At 42.1% G+C, this 22,617-nt stretch overlaps 1 protein-coding gene across 2 annotated transcripts in view; it reads left to right on the forward strand.

Moving 5' to 3' along the window:
- The window catches only part of SESTD1 (SEC14 and spectrin domain containing 1), a 422,952-nt gene that overhangs the window by 259,881 nt on the left and 140,454 nt on the right, over positions 1 to 22,617 (forward strand). For both annotated transcript variants that reach the window (XM_085645200.1, XM_085645201.1), the window contains exon 11: positions 19,389 to 19,583. In XM_085645200.1, the coding sequence (XP_085501326.1) occupies positions 19,389 to 19,583 (195 nt within the window). The remainder of the gene's footprint in view (positions 1 to 19,388; positions 19,584 to 22,617) is intronic.

A 22,617-nucleotide genomic window follows, 5' to 3' on the forward strand; every position in this document is an offset into this window, starting at 1 on the left:
GGAATATACACTACTGAACACTGATACTCTTGTAATTTAGCCGCTAACCTGGCCAAACGAGCTGTAAGCGTTCTTCTGCCACCAGCTGCCAACATATTTATGAGAGGTTTATGGTCTGTTCTCAATTGAAATTTTGTCCCCCACAGAAATTGTCTAAAATGTTGTGCAGCCCAGGTGCACGCCAGTAATTCCCTTTCTATTGTGGAGTAGTGAATTCTGCTCCACGCAAAGCTCTAGAAGCATAAGACACAACATACTCTTCTCCAAACTTCTATTGCATGAGCACAGCACCTAAACCAGTGCTACTGGCATCCACTGCAACAATACATTCCCCACCAATCATGAAAGGTCTCAAACACGGGGCAGTACAAATTTCTTTTTTAAGAGCTTCAAAAGCTTGACCTTGCTCTACACCCCAAGCAAATTTAGCATTCTTTTTCAATAAAATGCGTAGGGGAAAAACTCTTTCAGAATAATTCTTAACAAATTTGCTATAGAATTCTGTAAGACCTAAGAATGACAACAATTGTTCTTTGGTTGTAGGAGCTGGAGCTTTTGAAATACTAGCAACATGGTCTAACTTTGGTTTAATACCCTCACGAGATATCTCATGGCCTAAATACTCAACACTATCTTTTCTAAATTTGCACTTTGAAAACTTGAGCGTTAGACCTTTCTTTTGTATTTTGCTCAATACCATCTTTAAATTGTTATCGTGTTCCTCAACATCTTTCCCAAAAATCAGAATGTCATCTTGGAAAGCTATTGCCCCAGGGCAATCCTCCAATACATCTTTCATAAGTCTTTGAAAAACAGAGGCAGCACTGGCTAGCCCAAATGGCATTCGCAAAAATTGGTACATACCCTCAGGTGTAATAAAGGCTGTTAAACACTTGGATTGTTCGTGTAGCATGATTTGGTGGTATGCACTAGCCAAATCTACCGTGGAAAATACACATGCACCAGACAAGGTCGAAATTAATTCATGTATATTAGGTAGCGGATGCCTGTCAATCCAAATTTCTTTGTTCAAACTGCGAAGATCAACACACAAACGAAGTTCCCCATTGCTCTTCAGGGAAAGAACCACTGGAGAAACCCACGGAGAGGATTCTATTGGTTCAGTGATGTTCCGAGAGACCAAGTCCTTTAGCATATCTTTTAATTTGTTGCGATACGCCAAAGGAACATTACGCACCCTATGTCTCACAGGGATAGCCGAATCTTTAAGGATGATTTTATGTGTGAAGTCCACATATTTCCCTAGCTCGTCATTAAATACGCTAGGAAACATGTTTTTTATATTTGTTACCAACTCTTCACCATCTTTAAAAACACTGTAAACGGGTGGCGAAGCGTTAGGATCCAATTTAATACCCAACTCTTGTTGGTGTGGCCAACCAAGTATGGATATGCCCTTAGTGGCTACGTACAATTTCCCTTTGATTTTCTTTACTTTGAAGGTCAAATCAGCCCATACAAATCCTTCCAAATCAATTGTATGCCCAGAATAACTACCAGGCCTAATGTCAGGAGGTATCAATTTCCTATTCTCCCACAATTTAGTGAATACATCTTTGCCGATGATAGAATACCATGCGCAAGAATCTATCATCATAGTGACTTCCTTGCCATCTATCACTATGGACCCCGATGGGAAACCTTTACAATTATTCTCACATACACATGAAATACAATTAAATTCATTGAATTCTGTGGAAATGTCATCCTCTTCACCAGTGACACAATTAACTTTTTGTAAGGATCTGCACATCTTTCCAAAATGGCCCGTTTTTTACATTTCACACAGATTTTGTTCCATGCTGGACAACCCTTATAATTTCCAACATGTTCAAAACTTCCACATCTATAGCAAATTATGGGATTTCTGCGGTTACCAAATTTATTCTCTCTGAGAACTGAATCTTTCTTCTAAAGAAAGATGTTTTCCTGGGTGTAAACTGAGGTGTGAACTGAGGTTTTACAAGCGACACCTCTGCTACAGGATCTTGAACTTTCACATTAATAGTTTGGGATTGACCCCTAATCTCGCTCACAAACTTTTCGGATTGTTCAATTCCTTTCGTGATGTTCACTACTGCACTCAATGATGATTCAGTGCCTAACCATAACCTCTCTTGTATCTTTTTACTTTTAGTTTTCATCATTATTTGATCTCTGAGCACTTGTTCGTAATTAATAGTATCAAATGCGCATGACCCTGCTAGTGAGCGTAAAGCAGATACATAGTTCTCAATGGATTCATCCTCTCTTTGAGCACGAGAGTAGAACTTGAATCTCTCCATTACTATATTTATTTTTTTTCCAAATCTGACACTCATTTTTTTGACAGCCACTTCGAACACATTCACTCCCTCTGTGCTCTCAAGAGGAGGCAGATTGTCAAATTCTTTAATTCCTTGGCCACCTAAACAATGCCGTAGAAGATCTAATTTCCTTTTAGGAGAACATCCATCTTCTTCTAATACTTCGACGTAGGCTAAAAACATGGGATACCATAAATCCCACTCCATCTTAGGTTCCCCCGCAGAAGGTAAAAAATGTGGGGGTGCTGAAATATTCGACATATTCTTCACTTATTTTTTTTTTTCCTTGATGAACCAATTGACAAAGAAAAGAAAAAAATAATAATAATTAAACAGAATAAAAAAAATACATAAACAAAAATAATTAGTAAACTAATAATATTTTTGTAAGCTTCCTCACTATAACAGATTGTACATATTTTGTTTTGTTTTAGAGATGTGCAATACACAAACAGAGGTCTCTACACCTGCAGAAACAAAAAAACGATCTCCAAAACTGTCCCAATCTAAGATGTCCGCACCACGCATGACATCATCACACTCCCAGCATGCCTTGCGATTGTCACACTCCCAGCATGCCTTGCGATCAGCAGGAATGGCGCGATGAGGCTTCGGCAGCAGAACGTCGAATCTACACGGAAATGGCACTCCGAGAACGTTAGTAGGTGTAGATTTTCGAAACTTTACTCGACCGCAACTTAAATCAATGCCTACAGTGATCTCCCGCAGACGCAATCAAAGCGCATTCCTTCTCAGAAGTATTCCCCCAGACAGCTGCCGCTGGCGCAATCACAGCGCGACACCATTCCTCGTTTTCCAAATCAATATGAACAGACCCCAATGACTTTTATGCTCTTTCACACGCCGAATGAGCCAACATGCTTTTAGCAATTTCACAGTCGCGTTACAGTCGTGTTACAGCCGCAGGTGGAATCACGAGCACATTAGTTAAAAACAGCCGCAGGTGCATTCGCGCACAATATAAGTACCTTATAATCTCTTTCACACGTGAGCGCTGTCTTCTTTAAAAATCCCAGTCGTCGCCAATATGAAGTAACTAGATCTGACACACTTTAGGTTCCAGCAGTTTTATTCATGGCAGAGAAGACAGCTTACACATCCACGACAGTCCGTTCCCCACAGCACATCTCCCAACCGCCCCACCATAGAACATAGAACCCAGCATGAGCAATAACATTCCCAACTACCGCGTGAGCATTCATAGTATGAACACTACAATTAGCACCTTGCGAGCTCTAGCAACATCTCTAAAAACACAAATTAAAACAATTTTTGAAGAAGGTGGATCCCCATGGCAGGTGCAGTTGACAGCAGCCACAAAATTGTTGGAAATAGATGTGCAAAATTTGCCCAACCCAAACATTCCAGTTGCTTCATGGAAAAGATCAGTGAATAGACAAGTCAAGAAAATATCCTATGAAAGAGATCTGGACACCTTACACCATCAATCCAATCTCTCAGCACTGGACACCTCCTACATAGTGGGTAAACCACAGCCTTATGTCGAGCAAGCATTGACAGTCCCGGCCCGGAATAAAATCACTTACATGAGACTTCTTGCATTGCCCATTGCGGACTTTAACCAAGCCTGTGCCCGGCTGGACAATTTAGTTACATGTCGTCTTTGTAATTAACATCGTGAATCGTGGCTCCTTTTGCTGTGCTGTTGCCCTAAGTTAGCAAGCGAGAGGCACGACTAGTTCATCCTATCTGCAGAGCCCATGGTCTTGTACGATGCAGAGAAGTCTGACTTGTGTTTCTCTGCTAAAACAGCTCAAACAGTCGCGCAGCTGGGGAAATTTATAGAATTAATCCGAGCCGCTTTGATGCAGAATATAGAGTTACAAAAAGAAACCAGTCGGCTAGCAAGCAAGAGAGACCTTGACAAAAGGCTCCTCTAAGTCTAATGCATTTGCACTTTACAGTCAGTTTTGATATTAATTTTAAGGCTATATGTCCTACCAGTTTGTAATAACCTGCGTAGGATTGTAACTCTGTTCTTTTTAATAATGACAGTATATTGTAACGATTTTAAGTAATTGAACAATAAAGCTTAATACACAAGACTGAGATTTAGCTTGACAGAACAATTTTTGACAGCTGTTGTAATGTTCTTGTTAATTTTTTGAGCATTCCTGAAGGGCATTCTGCCCTTCAGGATGAACTCTTTGCAGATTGTAAATTTAAAACCTCAAAATTAATATGCAAGAAGGATTTTCCTACCCCCTTTGGGTGGCATAGTTCACTTCTTTCTGTGGCTGACTTCCCAGGTGTGATGATTCTACTGCCCTTGTAGTTGATTCCTTCCTGGGCTATGAGACTCAAATGTTCTGTGTCCTTCAGGAGGAATGAGAACCGAATGCTTGCACCTATAATGTCCCTTAGATGAATCACAAGAGAGTCCCCCGTTGGCTTTCTCAGAAAGACTGATGAAATAGTCTTTTGTGAATTCTCAAAGTTGGTTTACTTTCCAAATCATCCAAAAGGGCCTGCGCCACAATTAAGGAAACCCATATATGTAGCCACCTCTGTATTATACATGTCCTTTGTGATAGTAATGAAACCCAACATCGTGTTCGAGTTTTCACTCAAATTGTGGAAATACCCTTGCACTATTTATTAATGACCTGTGCAGCCTCTAGCTGAAAAGTGCCTCATGAAACCCTTTGTCCCACCTAACCTTCTCTCCCACCTCTCACAAAACCTGGACTTTCATTCTTCAAATCATTCACCTCCAGGACTGGTCACAGAAATTGAGTGGAAAGTAAATGCTCACAAATGAAGTGTAGATGTTTCACAGTCCAAAGTAGGATTACATGTTCTATCTATGCCTTATGGCAGAGACCTCGGTGTTTCAGAAGCCATGTTTAGCCCTGTTACTCTTTGCTGGTCAAAACGTAGACCTCATTCAGTCAGACACTCTTATGCTGGCTTGACAGGCTTGGAAGAAGCTGCCTAAATGGCTCTGTGAATTTAAAGCCGATTGCGGGATCTGGAGGTCACCTTTGAATCTCAGCAAGGCAAAATCACACTTACAAGGTCTGTAATAATGTTCTATTATAGTAGGCAATAGTAACAGTGTAATCTTCAGCACTCAAAAGCAGAAGTACAGTATGAAAATCTATTTAAAAATACTTTACGAATGTAATATTATGACAATCTGTTGTAACTTTGGAAAAGAAAATCTGTTTCCAGTGTTCTTATTACGGTCTAGTCGTGACATCAACCCTCACCTGTCAAGCAAAAATGGGGCATTTGTGTGGTTGAGTTGTAATTTCATGCACATAGCAGACATTGTAAGAGGCAAGTCACGGACCACAATCTAAACAAGCCCTTTAACAAAAAAAGGGAACTGGGTTTTTTTTCCAGCTCTTTCTTCAGAAGTTTTTCCCCTGGAAATTCACTGCTCTTAACTGATATGGAGGTACAAAAGGGGGTGCTCACTTTGCCACTGGATTCAAGCAAGCCTGGCTGAAGACGGCTGAAATGCCAGAAACCGGTCCTAGGAAGCTTGTTTCTGGTCCAGGGAAGGCACGGCTTGGCAGTTCGGGCTGGACTGTTCCCATGAGGCACTGGGTCAGACTGATTTGCATATGGCCATGTCTGAACTGGGGTGGCAGAGTGGGCTAAAGAACGGTGATGGATCAAACCCAGATCTGTTGACTGGGTGTGAGTGTTTGATTGGTTCTGATGCTCCGTCCATCACCACCCCCTTTTGTACCGCTTTGTTCGCCATAAGTCGGCAGGGTATGCTCAGACGTGAGTCCCTTGCTCACTTTGCCACTGGATTCAAGCAAGCCTGGCTGAAGACGGCTGAAATGCCAGAAACCGGTCCTAGGAAGCTTGTTTCTGGTCCAGGGAAGGCACGGCTTGGCAGTTCGGGCTGGACTGTTCCCATGAGGCACTGGGTCAGACTGATTTGCATATGGCCATGTCTGAACTGGGGTGGCAGAGTGGGCTAAAGAACGGTGATGGATCAAACCCAGATCTGTTGACTGGGTGTGAGTGTTTGATTGGTTCTGATGCTCCGTCCATCACCACCCCCTTTTGTACCGCTTAACTGATATGGAGGCATTTTTGGTAATGTTTATTTATTGCTCTACCAGACTGCATTACTAAGAAAAAGAAATCTGTAGGTTACCATTTGTTCTAACCACAGCTGGTTTTAAAATGCTGAGGTTCTGTGCTTACAGGAAATTATCAACTGCATAAGAACATGTTTATTGTGATAGTACAAATTCAGCATTTATTTTGCATGCATTGAAAAAGAATTTAAACAAAGTAGCAAAAGACCATGAATTTCCATATATAATGAGTAAAAACCCTAGCTTTGCATAAAAATACTATTTGAGTTCTCTATCTTTAGAAATGGTTGTTCTTCTTCCATATGGCAATGGCTCCCTTATGTAACTTGCAATATCCTTATGACGTAGTTAAGGGTAGTTAATCCTATATACTCTCTGTTAAGTGCAGCCCCACAAGTTGTCTGCAATGGTGTACTCCGATATTTCAACTTGTATGCTAGGGTTTATGTGTTTCGTATGTCCTGCTTCTCATCCCATTTTGCAGCAGCCTGCGCAGAAGCAGCAGTCAGGGGCACCAATCCTAATGCATGTGAACACCATTCTTGGAAACTAATCTCTTAATTGCGAAAGTTGCTCGGCTGTTTGCAGAATTGGTCCGAGATGTACCAAAGGCTCATATGTGAACAGCCCCGTTGAAGGGTTCAAAATGACATTGAAAGTCCAGTTAGACCTGGAATGATGTCACTTCCATCAGGGGAACACCAATAAGGGCCTGCTGACAAAATGTGACCTCGTTCATTGAATACACCACCAAATGCTCAGGAACAAGTTCTTTGTATCAACAAGATATGTTTTATTCTCAAATGTTAACCACTACAATACTGGTGCTAAAACAGGTATGTAATTTCCCATTATATTCCATGAACTAGCTTATACAAATTTCGAGACAGCTTAAATGATTTTGGACCAGAAATGTTCAACTCTTGCTTTCAGCTTTTTGCATGGATTCACAAAACACTGTTCAATGGCCAGTCCTACCAAGAAATGAGTCCATAAGAAATTTTCAGAGGAATCCATGACATTGAAAAACTGTTTTAGCTGCTCCTAAATCCAAGTTCAGATTTCTGCCCCTTCCTTCTCACCAAAGAAGTTCATTCAATGTTATTGCAGGCCTATAAGCCCCATAAAAATGTCCGACAGTGATTACAATATTGTATTCTATTTTTTGCGGCAATTCACAAACTGCCTACAGTACCAATATAATTATTGACTCTAGATACGCTTCTCTAATTCTGTTCTCCTTTCACTTACAGTATTATGTGAAATGATACCTCAAGATTGTTGATGGGAAATAATTCAGTTATCTTTTTATTAATTAATTATATGTATTACGTAGCTGGCATGGGCTAATGTGCAAACTATTGATTGTGAACAAGTCAGAAATATGTGTTGAAATCCAAGTGTCCGAAAATAAACTTGTTTTTCAGGCATTTCTGAAGCTGTCCAAATGCTTTCCTCTGATTTTTCCCAAAGATGTGTACCTACTGATATAACAGGGACTAGTAGTGGCACACTCTCCTCACAATTGGTGAATATGGTATAGTTTTATTTGACATGCTAACTAAACGTCATCTAGGTTTTTCTCCAGACTTTGAATTTAGCCACTGGAGAATGTCCTGATCACATTTGGATTAACTGTGTACTTTCAGAAAACCTCAGTGCACATCTGTCACCTGGGCATGAAAGTATAATAATAATCAGGCTGGGGACCTCCCATGTGATCGCCTTAAATGTCTTCCATTTTCTGACTATTATAGTGGCCCGTCTGTAGGGCCAAATATTATTTAATGTTACTTTAGGTACCTTTTTATGATGCCACCAAAAGAAAGCACAAGAGTGCATTGATTTGGCCTTGTTGCTGTGGGGGACCAACCAAAAGCCAGAAAACTATTTTGCATGGTGCTTTCAGCATCCTTCTTCCAGTGATTTCCTCCTTTGCTCAGACATGACTGCTGCAGTCAAGCAAATATACCCTCTCCAATAGAGAAGGCAGAATAAATTCACTAAACAATGAATGTTTCTGGAATAATCTTACTATTATGTGAAGGCAAAACACTTGAAAAGCGATGGGGAAAATTACGCTTTTGAGCAGAAAATTCTTCCTGCCATGGATTCGATCATAATACAACTATACACGAGTGATGGCTTTCCCCTTATTGAATAAGTTGTGTCTAGTCTCAGAAGATAACATCACAGTTCAAACCCTCTGCCTCACTCGAGTGTCCAGGCAGTTTAGCCAGGCAGCCATCATCCCAATCTTTATAAACTTTAAGGCATCTTTAAAGTTTGCTGGGGTTCGGTGGAGGGAGAAGTCCCTCAAAAACTAAAGCAGGCCATTCTAACCATGCAACTAAAATAAAAATCTGTCAGTCCAGAAATCTTTGCAAGCTACAGACCCATCTCCAGACTTCCATCAGTTGCAAAGATTCTTTAAACTGCAGTCACTTAGCAATGTTTCACCTATTCTGCTACAAACCACCTTCTAAATGATATCTGGTCTGTTTTCTGAACAGGTTTGCCTAAAAGATGCCTGTCTGATGTATTTTCTGTTATCTTTGAATTTAATTAGCTGGAGGTCAGTCCTGTGAGTTGACTTATGATAGGGAGAGAACCAAGATAATATGATAAAGTAACTTTATGGTGATGTTTTAATTCCTATGTCCAAAAGTCTTTTATATAAACCACACCCACCTTCCAGCAACCTAACGTGGGTTTGAACTGACTTGCATATGATAATCCTGCAAAGATGCATGCGTAGTTCTGCATGGGATGAGCTGTACCTTCAAGCCCTAATAATGATGCACCTCATGATAAATCCTGCACAGCATTTGTTTCATCTGCCTATAAATCCATTTTTGGTCCTGCTATTTTGGAGATAAGTCCTATGGATTGAAAATAGCCTTGAATCTAGGATTAGAGCAAAGACTCGCCCAAGATGACCACTTTCCTTTCCTTGTGAAGCCCAGAGTTGCAAAATAAAGGAAAGCACTGGAATCTTCCATCCATAATAAACTGCAAATCTATTATTTGACGTGCCGGCTCTTCTTTACTGGTATTATGTCCAGGGATTATTCTTCTACAGTGACATTTAGCTGTTCTGTTTTTTAAGCATTTGTCTTCTAAAACAGGAAAACATTAATCAAAGTTGCCTGTTTCCATTGCAGGCAGGTTGAACAAATCACTTACCCCGCACCCTTCCCCCGCCTTTAGATCCACTTTTAATGTCAGAATTAAATTAATTGGCTTGAAATCCCTCTGTCCCCATTAGACTCAATCCCCTCCACCCCACAAAGAACTACTCTCCAGTCAAATAGCAGTGTCTTTCCAGTTAGGCTAGCCAAAATCGATATTGAACCTTTGGACTTGGCACAAACACTTTCAAGAAACCTCTTCACTTGGTTGTGACATCTGCAGAAAGAGTTGCCTACTCATGCTTATAGCTCAAGCTATACCTCCTCTTTATCTTAGGGAAGCGGCTTTAAGATTGTGTCTGCTCTTCTAAATAGGCTCAAGTTTCAAACTATTTAGGAAATAATTATTCCTGTATGTTGTGCTTAATTTTCCCGTTAAAATCTTATAAGGTCTCAAAATAATGGAAAAGGTGATATCACATTTCTTTTTGGCAATGTAGTAGTAGAATAAATGCAAGTTTGAAAAATTAGGCACATCAACTCTGAAATGAGATTCCAGCTGTAATTGTAAAAATTATATTGAACTTTCCAGTGGTGGGGGTAGGACAGTATCGCTACAAAATGTGGTACATTCCATATTATACAGAACGCTGCACAATTGGAATACCCTTTTTCAGTGCAATAACCTTAATATCTTAATTGTCTGATTAATATAAATCATTACAATCGAGAAAAGTATAAAACCATATGTTCAGAAATTCATAAAATGGTTTATAAAAGTGAATGTTAATTGAATAAAACAATTAAAGTTTCAAAGAGCTCAGAGCAATAGTACTTCAAATATTATGATGCTTTGGAGGTAACATACCGCTCTGGAACATTGATGCCACTTATACATTTCATAAAATTATATTATATTTATAAATTCAATGAACAGTGACTCCATGCTTAGATCTCTTTGTTATGCTCCACATTGGTCTGTGAGAATTTTGAGTCTGAATTCTGCATATCGACATACCATATTGGGACATGGGTACCTTGTAGTCCACCTCCAAACAATGACTTCCCTCCACTCTCCCCCGACCTTTATACTCCGGTCGGGGGAAGATTGCTACAGTTCCTACCTGTCTGGAACACCATTACCACGCACAGGTGGGTGAGACAAATCATCCAATCCGGTTATTGCCTCGAGCTCACTTCAACTCCCCCAAACATACCACCCAAACAGCGTCCAATGTCAACAGAGCATTTAACACTTCTAAAACAAGAGGTGCTTTCCCTCCTACAAAAACATGCAGTAGAACCAGTTCCCCTGCATCATCAAAACACATTGGTTTACTCCCTGTATTTTCTCATTCCAAAGAAGGACGGAACCCTGAGGCCCTTCTTGGACCTCAGACCATTAAACCTCTACATACAATCAGACCATTTTCATATGTTCACTCTTCAACAGGTCCTTCCTCTACTCATACAAGGCGATTTCCTTGCCACCTCAGATCTCATGGACGCCTACTTCCACATTCCCATTCACCCTGCTCCCAATAAATATCTTTGATTTGTAGTGGACGGTCAGCATTATCAGTTCAAGGTTCTCCCATTCGGAGTCACCACAGCACCCAGAGTCTTAACAAAATGTCTGGCAGTGGTAGCAGCCCACTTAAGAAGACAACAAATTCACTTCTTCCCATACTTGGACGACTGGCTCGTAAAAGCCAAGTCCCATACCCAGTGTGTAAATCACACACACACCACAATCCAACTACATCCCGACTTAGGGTGTACAATAAACCTCACAAAGTCTCACCTCCAACCGTCCCACATCCAACAATACCTAGGTGCCACAATAAACACCTCAAAAGGCCTTGCATATCCCAATCCAGCCAGGATAGCAAGCATGCAAGCCATTATAACAAAATTCCAGCCGCAACACTCACTTCCAGCTCGAGTGTTTATGCAACTAATAGGGATGAGGGCCTCTTGTATATTCATAGTACCTCATGCAAGACTCCAGATGCGCCCCTTCCAGGAATGCTTATCACGTCAGTGGAACCAAGCTCAAGGTCCGCTAACAGATCTGGTGTTGGTGGACGGCCGCACACATTGCTCTCTGCAGTGGTGGAACACCCAAAATCTTTCCAAAGGGCGACCGTTCCTAGAGCCGGTTCCACAGATTGTGCTAACAGCAGACGCATCGCTCACCGGCTGGGGAGCTCATCTACTACATCACACCATACAGGGCACATGGACACCTGAGCAAAAGCTACTCCACATCAATCATTTGGAGTTACTAGCAATCTTTCTGGCATTAAAATCATTCCAGAAACCCATATCAGGCAAAGCTGTCTTAGTCCGGATGGACAATACAGCAATGTATTATTTACAAAAACAGGGGGGGACGCACTCTCTGCAGCTCTCTCAACTAGCACAGAGCAGATGGCGGTGGGCTATCCCTCGAAACATATTCCTTTTAGCCCAACATCTTCCCGGAATTCAGAATCAGATGGCAGATCTTTTAAGTCGTCAAACACAACAGATTCACGAGTGGGAACTTCAGCCACAAGTTCTTCAACCGTTTTCCAAATGTGGGGGCATCCTGAGATAGATCTCTTCGCCACATATTACAACTTACAACACAAAATGCCCAAGCTTCGCCGCCTGATATCCACACCCATTGTCCAAAGGCAATGCGATATGGATGAATAGGTCAGGCAAATTTGCGTACGCTTTTCCGCCTCTCCCACTACTTCCATTATTGGTGCGCAAGCTGCAACAACAGTCACTAACACTGATCCTAGTTGCTCCAACATGGGCCAGAGAACCATGGTACACAACGTTGCTGGAACTATCAGTAGTCCCGCACCAAACTACACCTCTCCCCACAACTCTTAACACAGAACCATGGAGAGATCAGACATCCAGATCCAGCACAGCTCAACCTAGCAATCTGGCTCCTGAAGTCCTAGAATTTGGTTACCTCAATCTTCCACCTGATTGTATGAACATTTTTAGAGAGGCTAGGCGCCCCACTACTAGAGCCTGCTATGCAGCCAAGTGGAAAAGATTTGTTATATACTGTACCAATAACACGAGCAATCCTCTAGATGCATCCATTCAACACATCATATGTTACCTGCTGCATCTTCAAAGATGTAATCTAGCATACACATCAATTAGATTACATCTCGCTACCATAGCAGCTTACCTACAAAATAGACAAAATGTGTCATTGTTCAAGGTACCTGCCATTAAAGCATTTATGGAAGGCTTCAAAAGAATAATTCCTCCCAGGGTACCACCCTCTCCAGTGTGGACTCTAAACATCGTCCTCACTAGATTAATGGGTCCTCCATTCGAACGTCTACATAAATGTGAGCTACAATTTCTTACATGGAAAGTCGCTTTCTTGTGGCCATCACATCTCTCAGTGAGTTACAGGCACTAACTATTCAAGAAGCATTTTTACAACTCCATTATAACAAAGTGGTTCTCAGGACAAATCCCAAATTCCTTCCAAAAGTAATTTCTCCCTTCCATCTCAACCAATCTGTTGAGCTGCCAGTGTTCTTCCTGCAACCACAAACAGCAGAAAGAGCTCTTCTTACACTAGACGGGAAAAGAGCACTCCTTTATATTGACAGAACAAAACCTTTTCGAAAAACAAACCAACTTTTTGTATCCTTCTCACCACCACATAAAGGCAATCCCATATCAAAGTCTGGGATTGCAAGGTGGATTGTCAAATGTATACAAATTTGCTATCACAAAGCAAAACGTACACTATCTATTCCCCCCCTAAAGCCCACTCTACCCGCAAAATAGGGGCTTCCATGGCATTTTTAGGGAACATTCCCTTGGATGATATCTGTGAAGCAGCTACATGGTCTACACTGCACACATTCACAAAACACTATTGTGTAGATGTGCAGGCAAAACAACAAGCTAGTGTGGGCCAGGCTGTACTCAAAACACTATTTCAGACTACTGCAAGAGTACTGCTATGCAATCTATGCATACTGTGTGATCTGCTGCTCATATGCCTCGAACGGAAAATGCTACTTACCAGTATGCATCTGTTCTTGGCATGTAGAGCTGCAGATTCACACATGCCCACCCACCTCCCCGGCTACCTTTATCTGTTCCAGTATTATCTTAATTAGATACAACATACATGAACATTTATTTCTGTTTCTCACAAAACTCCATCATTTCCCTTCTTGGCGAAAAAACAATCTGAAGATGGAGTCGATGCCCATGCGCACTATTGTCGAGAGGAGTCACCACCTATCTCGTGACTTCCAAAGACTTATTCCAATACAACAACAAAGTGCAAACATCCAGGCCAAACACCAGATGTCGATCTATGCATAGTGTGTGAATCTGCAGCTCTACATGCCAAGAACAGATGCATACTGGTAAGTAGCATTTTCCTTAAACTCCACTGGCTACCGGTGAAAAAGCACTTTGTTAAAGGTGCTATGCATTGTTCTCAAAGCCTTATACAACTCGGGTCCAGAAGGAATTAGAACCATGCTTCAGTGGTGTGTTCTTATTAGAAAACTTCAGTCAGCGGACCTTAACTTGGTTGCGGTCCCCAGATTCCGTAAAACCAGATAGTGCCAGTCAAGCTCTGAAACTTTTTCCCCGGTCAGCTGACCTGCCTGAAGATCCTAGTTAATTGCTCTGCCTAGTCTCCGTATTAGGACTAACTACTAGTGGCTTGGGCATTTGCGTTCCCTACAAATCTTTTTTCGTTCATTCCTAAAAGAAAATAAGATCTTCTAGATAACTTACATTAACATCACAAGCAATTATTTATTGATGCAAATATTGAATAAGCAAACGTGAAATAAAATAAAAGCAAAGGTATTGCACTAAAATAATTGGATATTTTTCACTTTAAGGTATATAAAATATTTTTCACCTCCATTACCTGTAGAAAATTGGTTTATAAGTTATGCAAGTAATATGGCCACAATTGTCTCCTTACTTGGAACCAAGCACTCCTTTGTATAGCTTGACTGTTTCAGGGCAGTGAAGCAGAGCAGTCCAAGGCCATTCAAGGGAGAAGGTGTGGGCTAGTTATCACCATGGGCTAGTAATCACCATTCACTGGCACAGAATGATAACACTCAATAAATGATTGTCAACTCTGTGATTTTTCTTTTGAAAAAGAAAAAGTGCATTTATTGTACCCACACTACTAAGTATTAGAAAGTAATTTAGAAATATATACTTAACGTAGGTGACGTTCTGAAATCACACTTAACCCTTAGTGGGTCTCAATCCCCAAAATCCCGTCCCCCATCCCAGAAAAAAAAACTGTCCAATATAAAGGGGTGTCATTTTCAATAGCACAGGCCTGTTGACTTTGTCAGGCGGCTCCACAGTAAATTATCCCTAACCACATGTTAGGATTCATCATCTTATCCCTGTAACCACGTTTAAATGCATTCATTACTGGTAATAAAAAGCATTGCAATGTTTATTAAAGTTACTGTTGGCGATGCATTTTTAAATAAAGCATTAAAATGTTTGTCTTTCTTGAACCACTTTTGGCCACGTTGAATGTAGTTATGGGACCAACCACTAGAGATCTCCACAGTCCCTAGCTGTCTTGCAAAAGATCCAATTCAGAGTGCCTGCATAACCTTGAAAAGTATCCTCAGGACACATTTCCTCTGATGTAGGAGGCAAAATAAATACTTGTAAGGCGATGTTGAGCTCTTGGTGCTCCCAAACATTTTCTTGGGTATGCTAGTGGTGCCGCAAGCCCGTTTTGAGGCATTCACAAAGCCAAAAGTGTGTGCAAACTTAAGGCCTTGCAGGGCATTATGGGGCTCTCCATCCATGGAGCTTGCATACTTTATTTGTGGCCCTGCCTGCTGTGTTTATAGAAGCGTCCTCACCCCGCCACCCCCAATTTCTTTTTGTCTTTTTGTTTTGTTGGTCTTGGCGGTGCCTGTTCCCAACCGGGACACCCAGAGGCACATTTTGTTGGGGCTGCATGGGGAGCCCTCTTTGAAGTTGCATATCTCATGCCCTGTTGGGCCACTTTCCTCACTCTTGTGCCCATTTTACTCCTGGTGGCGAGCTCTAGCCACCAGGAGCAGTTGCAGCAGGCCTGCTGGCCTGCTGGCCTCCAAAAGGTATACTTTGGTGGGTTCAGTCTTCGCTGGCTCCCAGCACCAGCCTTTCTCCTTTGCCTGGTTTCTCATGTTCCTCTCCTCCTGCTGGGGCACAAACATCCAGGTCTTCCCCCAACTGGTCCTTAGGAGCTGGCCCTGGAGAGACCTTCTAGTCTTGGGATCATCTACAGACAGTTGTCCGAGGTGTTTCTGTTGCAGTTCACGTCCTTGGTCTTGGTCTCTGTCTTTCCCTTGTGCAAGAGTTTGTGTGGGAATAGATTCTAGATGTCCGACATCTCTGGCCATTCCAAGGGTGTCACATCACCCCTTCACCCCTCTCCCAACCCTCCTGCACAGCATTCTGGGGCAATCCAATGTGCTGCTGTCAAGTGCTTCTATGAGGGCCTCCACTACACCCCTAGCTGGCATCATTGCTAGGTACGTTCCCACCAAAACTTCCAAGGAAAGACCCTCCTGTGTTGGCTCCAAATGTTTATTCTTCCTCCTTTGTCCAGTTGGCTTGGGCTATCCCAACCCCAGTACAATGTGACAGCTAATTTCTAGATGCTAATTTTCCTCCCCACCCCATTCCTCCTCAAGAGCTGAGTGAAGCACTGATAATTGCTCCTTTTGTGTGGAGAGGCCTTTCTTCGCTCTGCTCGGGACCAGAGTAATTAACTTGGCCCAGGGTGACAATAAGCCTTAGAATCTGATCCTGTGCTGAGCCAGAGAAATATGACTATTTTGAACGACCCATAAAGCTTACATTTATATTCTTGGGACCTGCATATTCAACTTCGATGTGCATTTTCCATAACAATTTGACACCTCACTGGACTGTGTACGCCTAAGTGGAGGGAAACTGCAATTTAAGGCAGATCCCCATATGTGTATAATATGGTGACACAGCAGATAGTTCAGTTAACCCCAGTGACCCTGCCATGAGTGCCTACTATTATTATAAGGTCTACCCCAGGTTAACTATCCCTGCAGAGTCCTTTCTGTACCATGTTTTTTGTGCGCATTTACTGGGCTGTGCATGACTGTAGTCTTGCGTGCTGTACACATGTGTACACATCTTCACGTATAACCAGCGCGGTTCCCCTTACCCTAGCTGCGTCGCAGCAGCCTAATCTTATAAGGCAGACACTGGCGGTAGACGTGTGTAGTCCAATTACCATGTGATGACCGTGGGTGAGCCTCAAGTAGTGAGGCTAACCCACAGTAAATGTCCAAACATCTTGTGATCAAAAAGTGAAAAATCTGGGTAAATTAAATGGACGGAACCCATTTCAGTAAACTATACACACAAGAAAGTTCCCACTCAGTGATGCTTGACAAGGATGGTGACTCTTTTTAAGCGCAAAGCTGGTGACACTTCCTCTAAATTTGAGTGAAGTTCTCATTTTAAGACTTTAGAACTAGCAATTTAACAACCTTCTTTTGGCTCTAAATTCATGTGTTATGAGTGACATTCTTTCTACTGCTGATTGTCCTCAAACTAGTTACCAAAAAAGCATATTATGAAAAAACGATAGGTTAGGGGGTCAAAGGGAAATTTAAAGACCTGCGCGGACAAATCCCCAAATCAATCAGACTATAACAACAAAGAATCTGCGGGTCTACAAAAGCCCAACTGAGACAAATAGACAACAGACCAGCATATTCAAACATGGAAAGTCCTCAAAGAAAGGACCAAGTCCCATCACCCACCGAAGTGGCATGCTTCATCATCTGGGACCTCCTTTAACTGCACCTGGTGCAGTTAAGGAGCTACAACTCCTTTATTTACTATAAAAAGGAGGAGCTCACGGATGTTTTACGATATAACACGGAGGGTAAAAAATCTCCTAGTGAAAGAAGCTGCCAATAGTGTGGTGAACCTAAGTGCAGTGTGATATAGAGAAAGTGTTGTTTTAAAATTGACTACCAGTAGAAAAATATTTTTATTCAGTATCTAATGGTGTCAAAATAAAAAGCAAAAGATGGAGGAAAACATATCCACATGAATTTTGGAACACGTCCTCGACGGTCTACATGTTTCAGCCAGCTAGAGTCTAAACATTATGACAGTGGCTTTCATCAGGACCAATTGGTGAAACTACTGCAAATATTATAAGTGAAGTGAATATCACAACATAAATAGAACGATACAACCTACAGATGTACCTGCTTATCTTCAGATAGGCGGAACAGTAGGGATGTAAAATAATCACCTGTTAAAAAAGGGGATGTAGACAGGGGAAAACATGAATGACATATGCTGGATGAGGTCATCCTACTGTTCCGCCTATCTGAAGATAGCAGGTACATCTGTAGGTTGTATCGTTCTATTTACGTTGTGATATTCACTTCACTTATAATATTTGCAGTAGTTTCACTAATTGGTCCTGATGAAAGCCACTGTCATAATGTTTAGACTCTAGCTGGCTGAAACATGTGGACCGTCGAGGACGTGTTCCAAAATTCATGTGGATACGTTTTCCTCTATCTTTTGCTTTTTATTTTGACACCATTAGATACTGAATAAAAATATTTTTCTACTGGTAGTCAATTTTAAAACAACACTTTCTCTGTATCACACTGCACTTAGGTTCACCACACTATTGGCAGCTTCTTTCACTAGGAGATTTTTTATCCTCCGTGTTATATCGTAAAACATCCGTGAGCTCCTCCTTCTTATAGTAAATAAAGGAGTTGTAGCTCCTTAACTGCACCAGGTGCAGTTAAAGGAGGTCCCAGATGATGAAGCATGCCACTTCGGTGGGTGATGGGACTTGGTCCTTTCTTTGAGGACTTTCCATGTTTGAATATGCTGGTCTGTTGTCTATTTGTCTCAGTTGGGCTTTTGTAGACCCGCGGATTCTTTGTTGTTATAACCAAAAAAGCATACCCAAAAAGGTCATAAAGCATGTGCACTTTTGTTTTAGGTTCAAAGATCACTTTTCAATATAATACTTTTGAAAAGAGCTGATGTCCGATAGATATTGGTTTGAAGATTGTCATTAATTTGTTGTGTAATGTTGACCCATGTAAACAGGATTTTTTTTCAGCACTACTTTGTACTTAGGTTGTTGTTTATTTGCATCCTAACTACTCACTGTGATCTCACTGTTTCCTCATTAATTGCCTATACAATTTGGATCTAAGGAGGGAAATGTAAGAGCCTATTGTAAAGGTGTACATCTTAGAATCTTGTTAAATGCTAGAAGTCAGTTATGCCATTTTAGCGAAATCATAGAGATGACAGAAGAGACCTCATTCACCCTTCAGCCTCTCATTGCATGCCAGCAAGTGACATCACATAATCTTAGACCTGTAAGGATTGTCATGGTGTTTATCTTTTGTAAGCATTGTTATTGCAAACCTGAAGGTGCACATTTTAATACAGTGTGACTTCTAGAATGCACATAACTCCTGCAACTAAAACTTACAAAAGCTAAATGCATTTCTACGTTATGATGCTCTGGAGCCAGACTGAATGCATCATGGGGGTTTTCATTCATACACCCAAGAACATTGCAATTTTTGAGCTATTTGAATTCCTTGGGTTTAGTCCTCAGCAGATGGCTCATTAGAATATAGATGCAGCCAAAGAAAGTTCTAATGCCAGTATTTACACTGACTGTCTATAGAATGCAAAGGGCCAATATGGTGTATTGTTTTCAACTAATCGTTTTTGTTTTTTCCTATATGCAGGAGTGGTTTGCTGTGTATGTTGAGCTTAATCAACAGATTGCTGCTCTCCTGAATGCAGGTGATGAGGAGGACCTTGTGGAGTTGAAGTCCCTGCAGCAGCAGCTGAGTGATGTCTGTTACCGGCAGGCCAGTCAACTAGAATTCAGGCAAAACTTGTTACAAACTGCGCTTGAATTTCACAGTGTTGCTCAAGAAGTAAGCCAAGCTCATGTCTGTTCCCTTTGTTTTGATGAGGTGCAGGGCTTTTGGGGTTTGAGGGGTGGAAGGCAGGGAGGGCGCTTTCGTCCCAGTTATCTCATGCTAGCCTCACCATCCATGATATGTGTGTGTGTGTCTGTGTGTCCGTCTGTCTGCGAGTGCCCAGCTACCTACAAATCGGTGGTAACCAGAAGCAGCATGGGCACACGTAGGCAGGGCATGCAAAGAATACATGGGGAACAGTTTCCCTTGAGTGATTGCACATGGGGCAATCAGGAGATTCCAAAGCTGACCATTTGCAATGCACCTACTCTGAATTGGAAGTACAGCTTAGGCTTGAGACCACAGGAAGGCTTGCAATCTATAAATTCCATCGGCAGAGTGGCACAAGTAGCTTTTTCAGAGTCTTTAGCCAGTATACTAAGCCAATACTGTTTCAGGAGCTCTTTAGAGGGAAACTGGACAGCTATTGGGGCCTCACATTGATCAGACATTCCAAGGGAAGACAATAGCTTTTTAATGTGTTGAAACCAAAGAATTTGATTGAAATGGTCTTCCTTGATAACATCCTGCAGACCAGTGGCATAATAAGCCAGTTCGTCAGTGGCCCAGAATCGCCTCATGTACAGAAGGTGGCGCAACCTAGCTTTTCCTTCTATCCCTTTCACAACCAGGTCCAAAGATAAGCGAATAGCTGGGGTACTGGTAGGTTAGTGGGTAAGGGTTCGCAGGGATTTGTTCTATGATCTAACCAGATTGCTGATATTGGAAGAGTCCCATAGCTCAGTTCTGTAAAGAGCTGAGCCTAGGGCCTTGGCCTCATAGCTCTGGAGAGCAAGTGCAATAGTTTCAGTAAAAGAAGCACAAGGCTCTTTGAGAATTGCACCCACCATCTGTCTATGCTTCATACCATGGGGTGGCATGGTGAGCAAAAGAAGGATGGATTTAACCCAGATCTCTTGACTGGGGGTGAATGTTTTATTTGTTCTGCATTCCGTCCATCAACTGTGTGTCTTTTGCTTTCTCGCCCGAAGTGCGCCAGGTATGCCCAAACGTGGGTCCTGGGCTCACTGTGCCACTGGAATCAAGCTATCCTGGCTGAAGAGGGGTGAAACCCCGAAACCGTTCCTAGAATGCTTGTTTGCGATCCAGGGAGGACCTGGCTTGGCAGTTCAGGCTGGACCGTTTCCATGAGCCACAGGGTCAAAACTGATTTGCATATGGCCAGGTCTAAACTGGGGTGGCATGGTGAGCAAAAGAATGATGGATTTAACCCAGATCTCTTTGTTCTGCATTCCGTCCATCAATTGTGTCTCTTATGCTTCATAACAGCCTTGCTGATATGCGTCTTCCATGTCATGCCAGAGGAGAGTGTTACATCTAAGTAAGGTGTATGTAACAATGTGGGGGCTTGAGAAACTTGGTAGAGTGGGAAGTAAACCCTCAAAGAATGTTCATCACTTCAAAGACCTATTTGTGCAAAAATGGTAAGCGCATAAGAAAGGGGAAGAATTCTAGGATTATGTTGAGTGAAAAATCTTAGTGCTATTGTACAAGGCAGAGGAGAGGCTCATGTGGATGGTAGCTTGTATTAGGAATGGTTTAAACAGCTAAAAGCTGTGGTTAGAGCAGTTGCTCAAGCTAGTGAAGATAATCATAGTTGGAGAAACCTGTTCGAAAGACTATTTCTCCTTCCACATATTTCCTCCAATTTCTCACAACCATTCTGTTAAGATTTCTAATCGTATTGTTGAACCAGGCAATCTTCGTGATGTAATCCGTGAATGATATAGTAACCACAAACAATCCCAGAACGCTCCTGGTGCCCACCATGAAAAGATGTCCCTCAACTTTTAATGCTGTTACCAGATCAAGAATTTTGTTAAGGGTTTAGCTATGTGCATGAACTCCTACTGAATTGATTTTCATGATCGATCAATATCTTTCATTGTTTCCCTGGCAAACTTTGCGAGCCTCCCTTTGATTTCACTTGGCGTTATTTTATCATTCAACAAGGGCCAGGAGCATTCTGCCCGGAGGTCTCCTCTCACCTTCTTCTTCAAAGGCTAATGCAGCCTGCAAAGCCCAGCTGGATGACCTTGGGGTAGAATATAGCCTCTGTTTTGGACATGACATCTTTGTTACCCCTGTGGTCCAGTGCGGCTGCCATGAAGCGTTTTCTTCCCACAGCAGGGTTCCCATATCCTTCTGCAGTCATTGGCTTCCGAATCCCCTGAGACTCCAGCATGGTGTCCTCCACAGTAGTCATCTTGAAGTGCATCTCCTTGAGCCAGTTCATCTTGAGAGCTCATTGAACCCTCCATTATACTGGTGTCCACCTCTCGGCTGGAGGATACCAGTTGAGAGTCCTCTCTAGCAAACTTTGCTTGAGACTCCCAAAACCATCAATATGTGGCAGGTAATCAGTCTTCACTTCACCTTTGACAGGACCCCCATCTCCCTGGAAAACAAATTCCTGTGGGCCTTTAGGAAGAGAGCCCCCATTGGAAATGTTCTCGTTTAGTAGCAGCCTGTTGTCTCCCTGAAGGTTCCAGGGCCTTTGTTGCTGCCCTCTAGACTGAATAATTTAAGTTTCACCGCCCATAAAGAGCTGCTAGGCCATATAAGTTACTGCTCCTTCACCATCAGATGAACCCATATTTGGTCTGATCACTACTGAGCTGTACACTCTGTTCTTTAGATCACTGGAGCATTATCACTCACTGAGCACTCCTTGTATACGACCTCATAGGGTGTCTGCTTAGTATGTGTCTTTACTTATTTTTTAAAAATAGAGTTAATTTACAGGCCCTGCATGCCTTCCTTCTGGCCTACAAGGGAGACTGTGGTAGGGTGGATTCTGTGTGCCGCTGTGCACTGGAGGGCGGAAATACATTGTCACTGCAAGACGCGACCATCTCAACCCAATTTGGCTCAGCTTTGATCCTCTGTATTGTCACCTGGTGGTCCACCTGTGCCTTACGTGAATCTTGACCTCTGCTTGGAGGAACTTGAAGACATCCTTCTGCAA

Source organism: Triturus cristatus, chromosome 3_1 (genome assembly GCF_964204655.1).
Source record: "Triturus cristatus chromosome 3_1, aTriCri1.1, whole genome shotgun sequence".
NCBI lineage: Eukaryota > Metazoa > Chordata > Amphibia > Caudata > Salamandridae > Triturus > Triturus cristatus.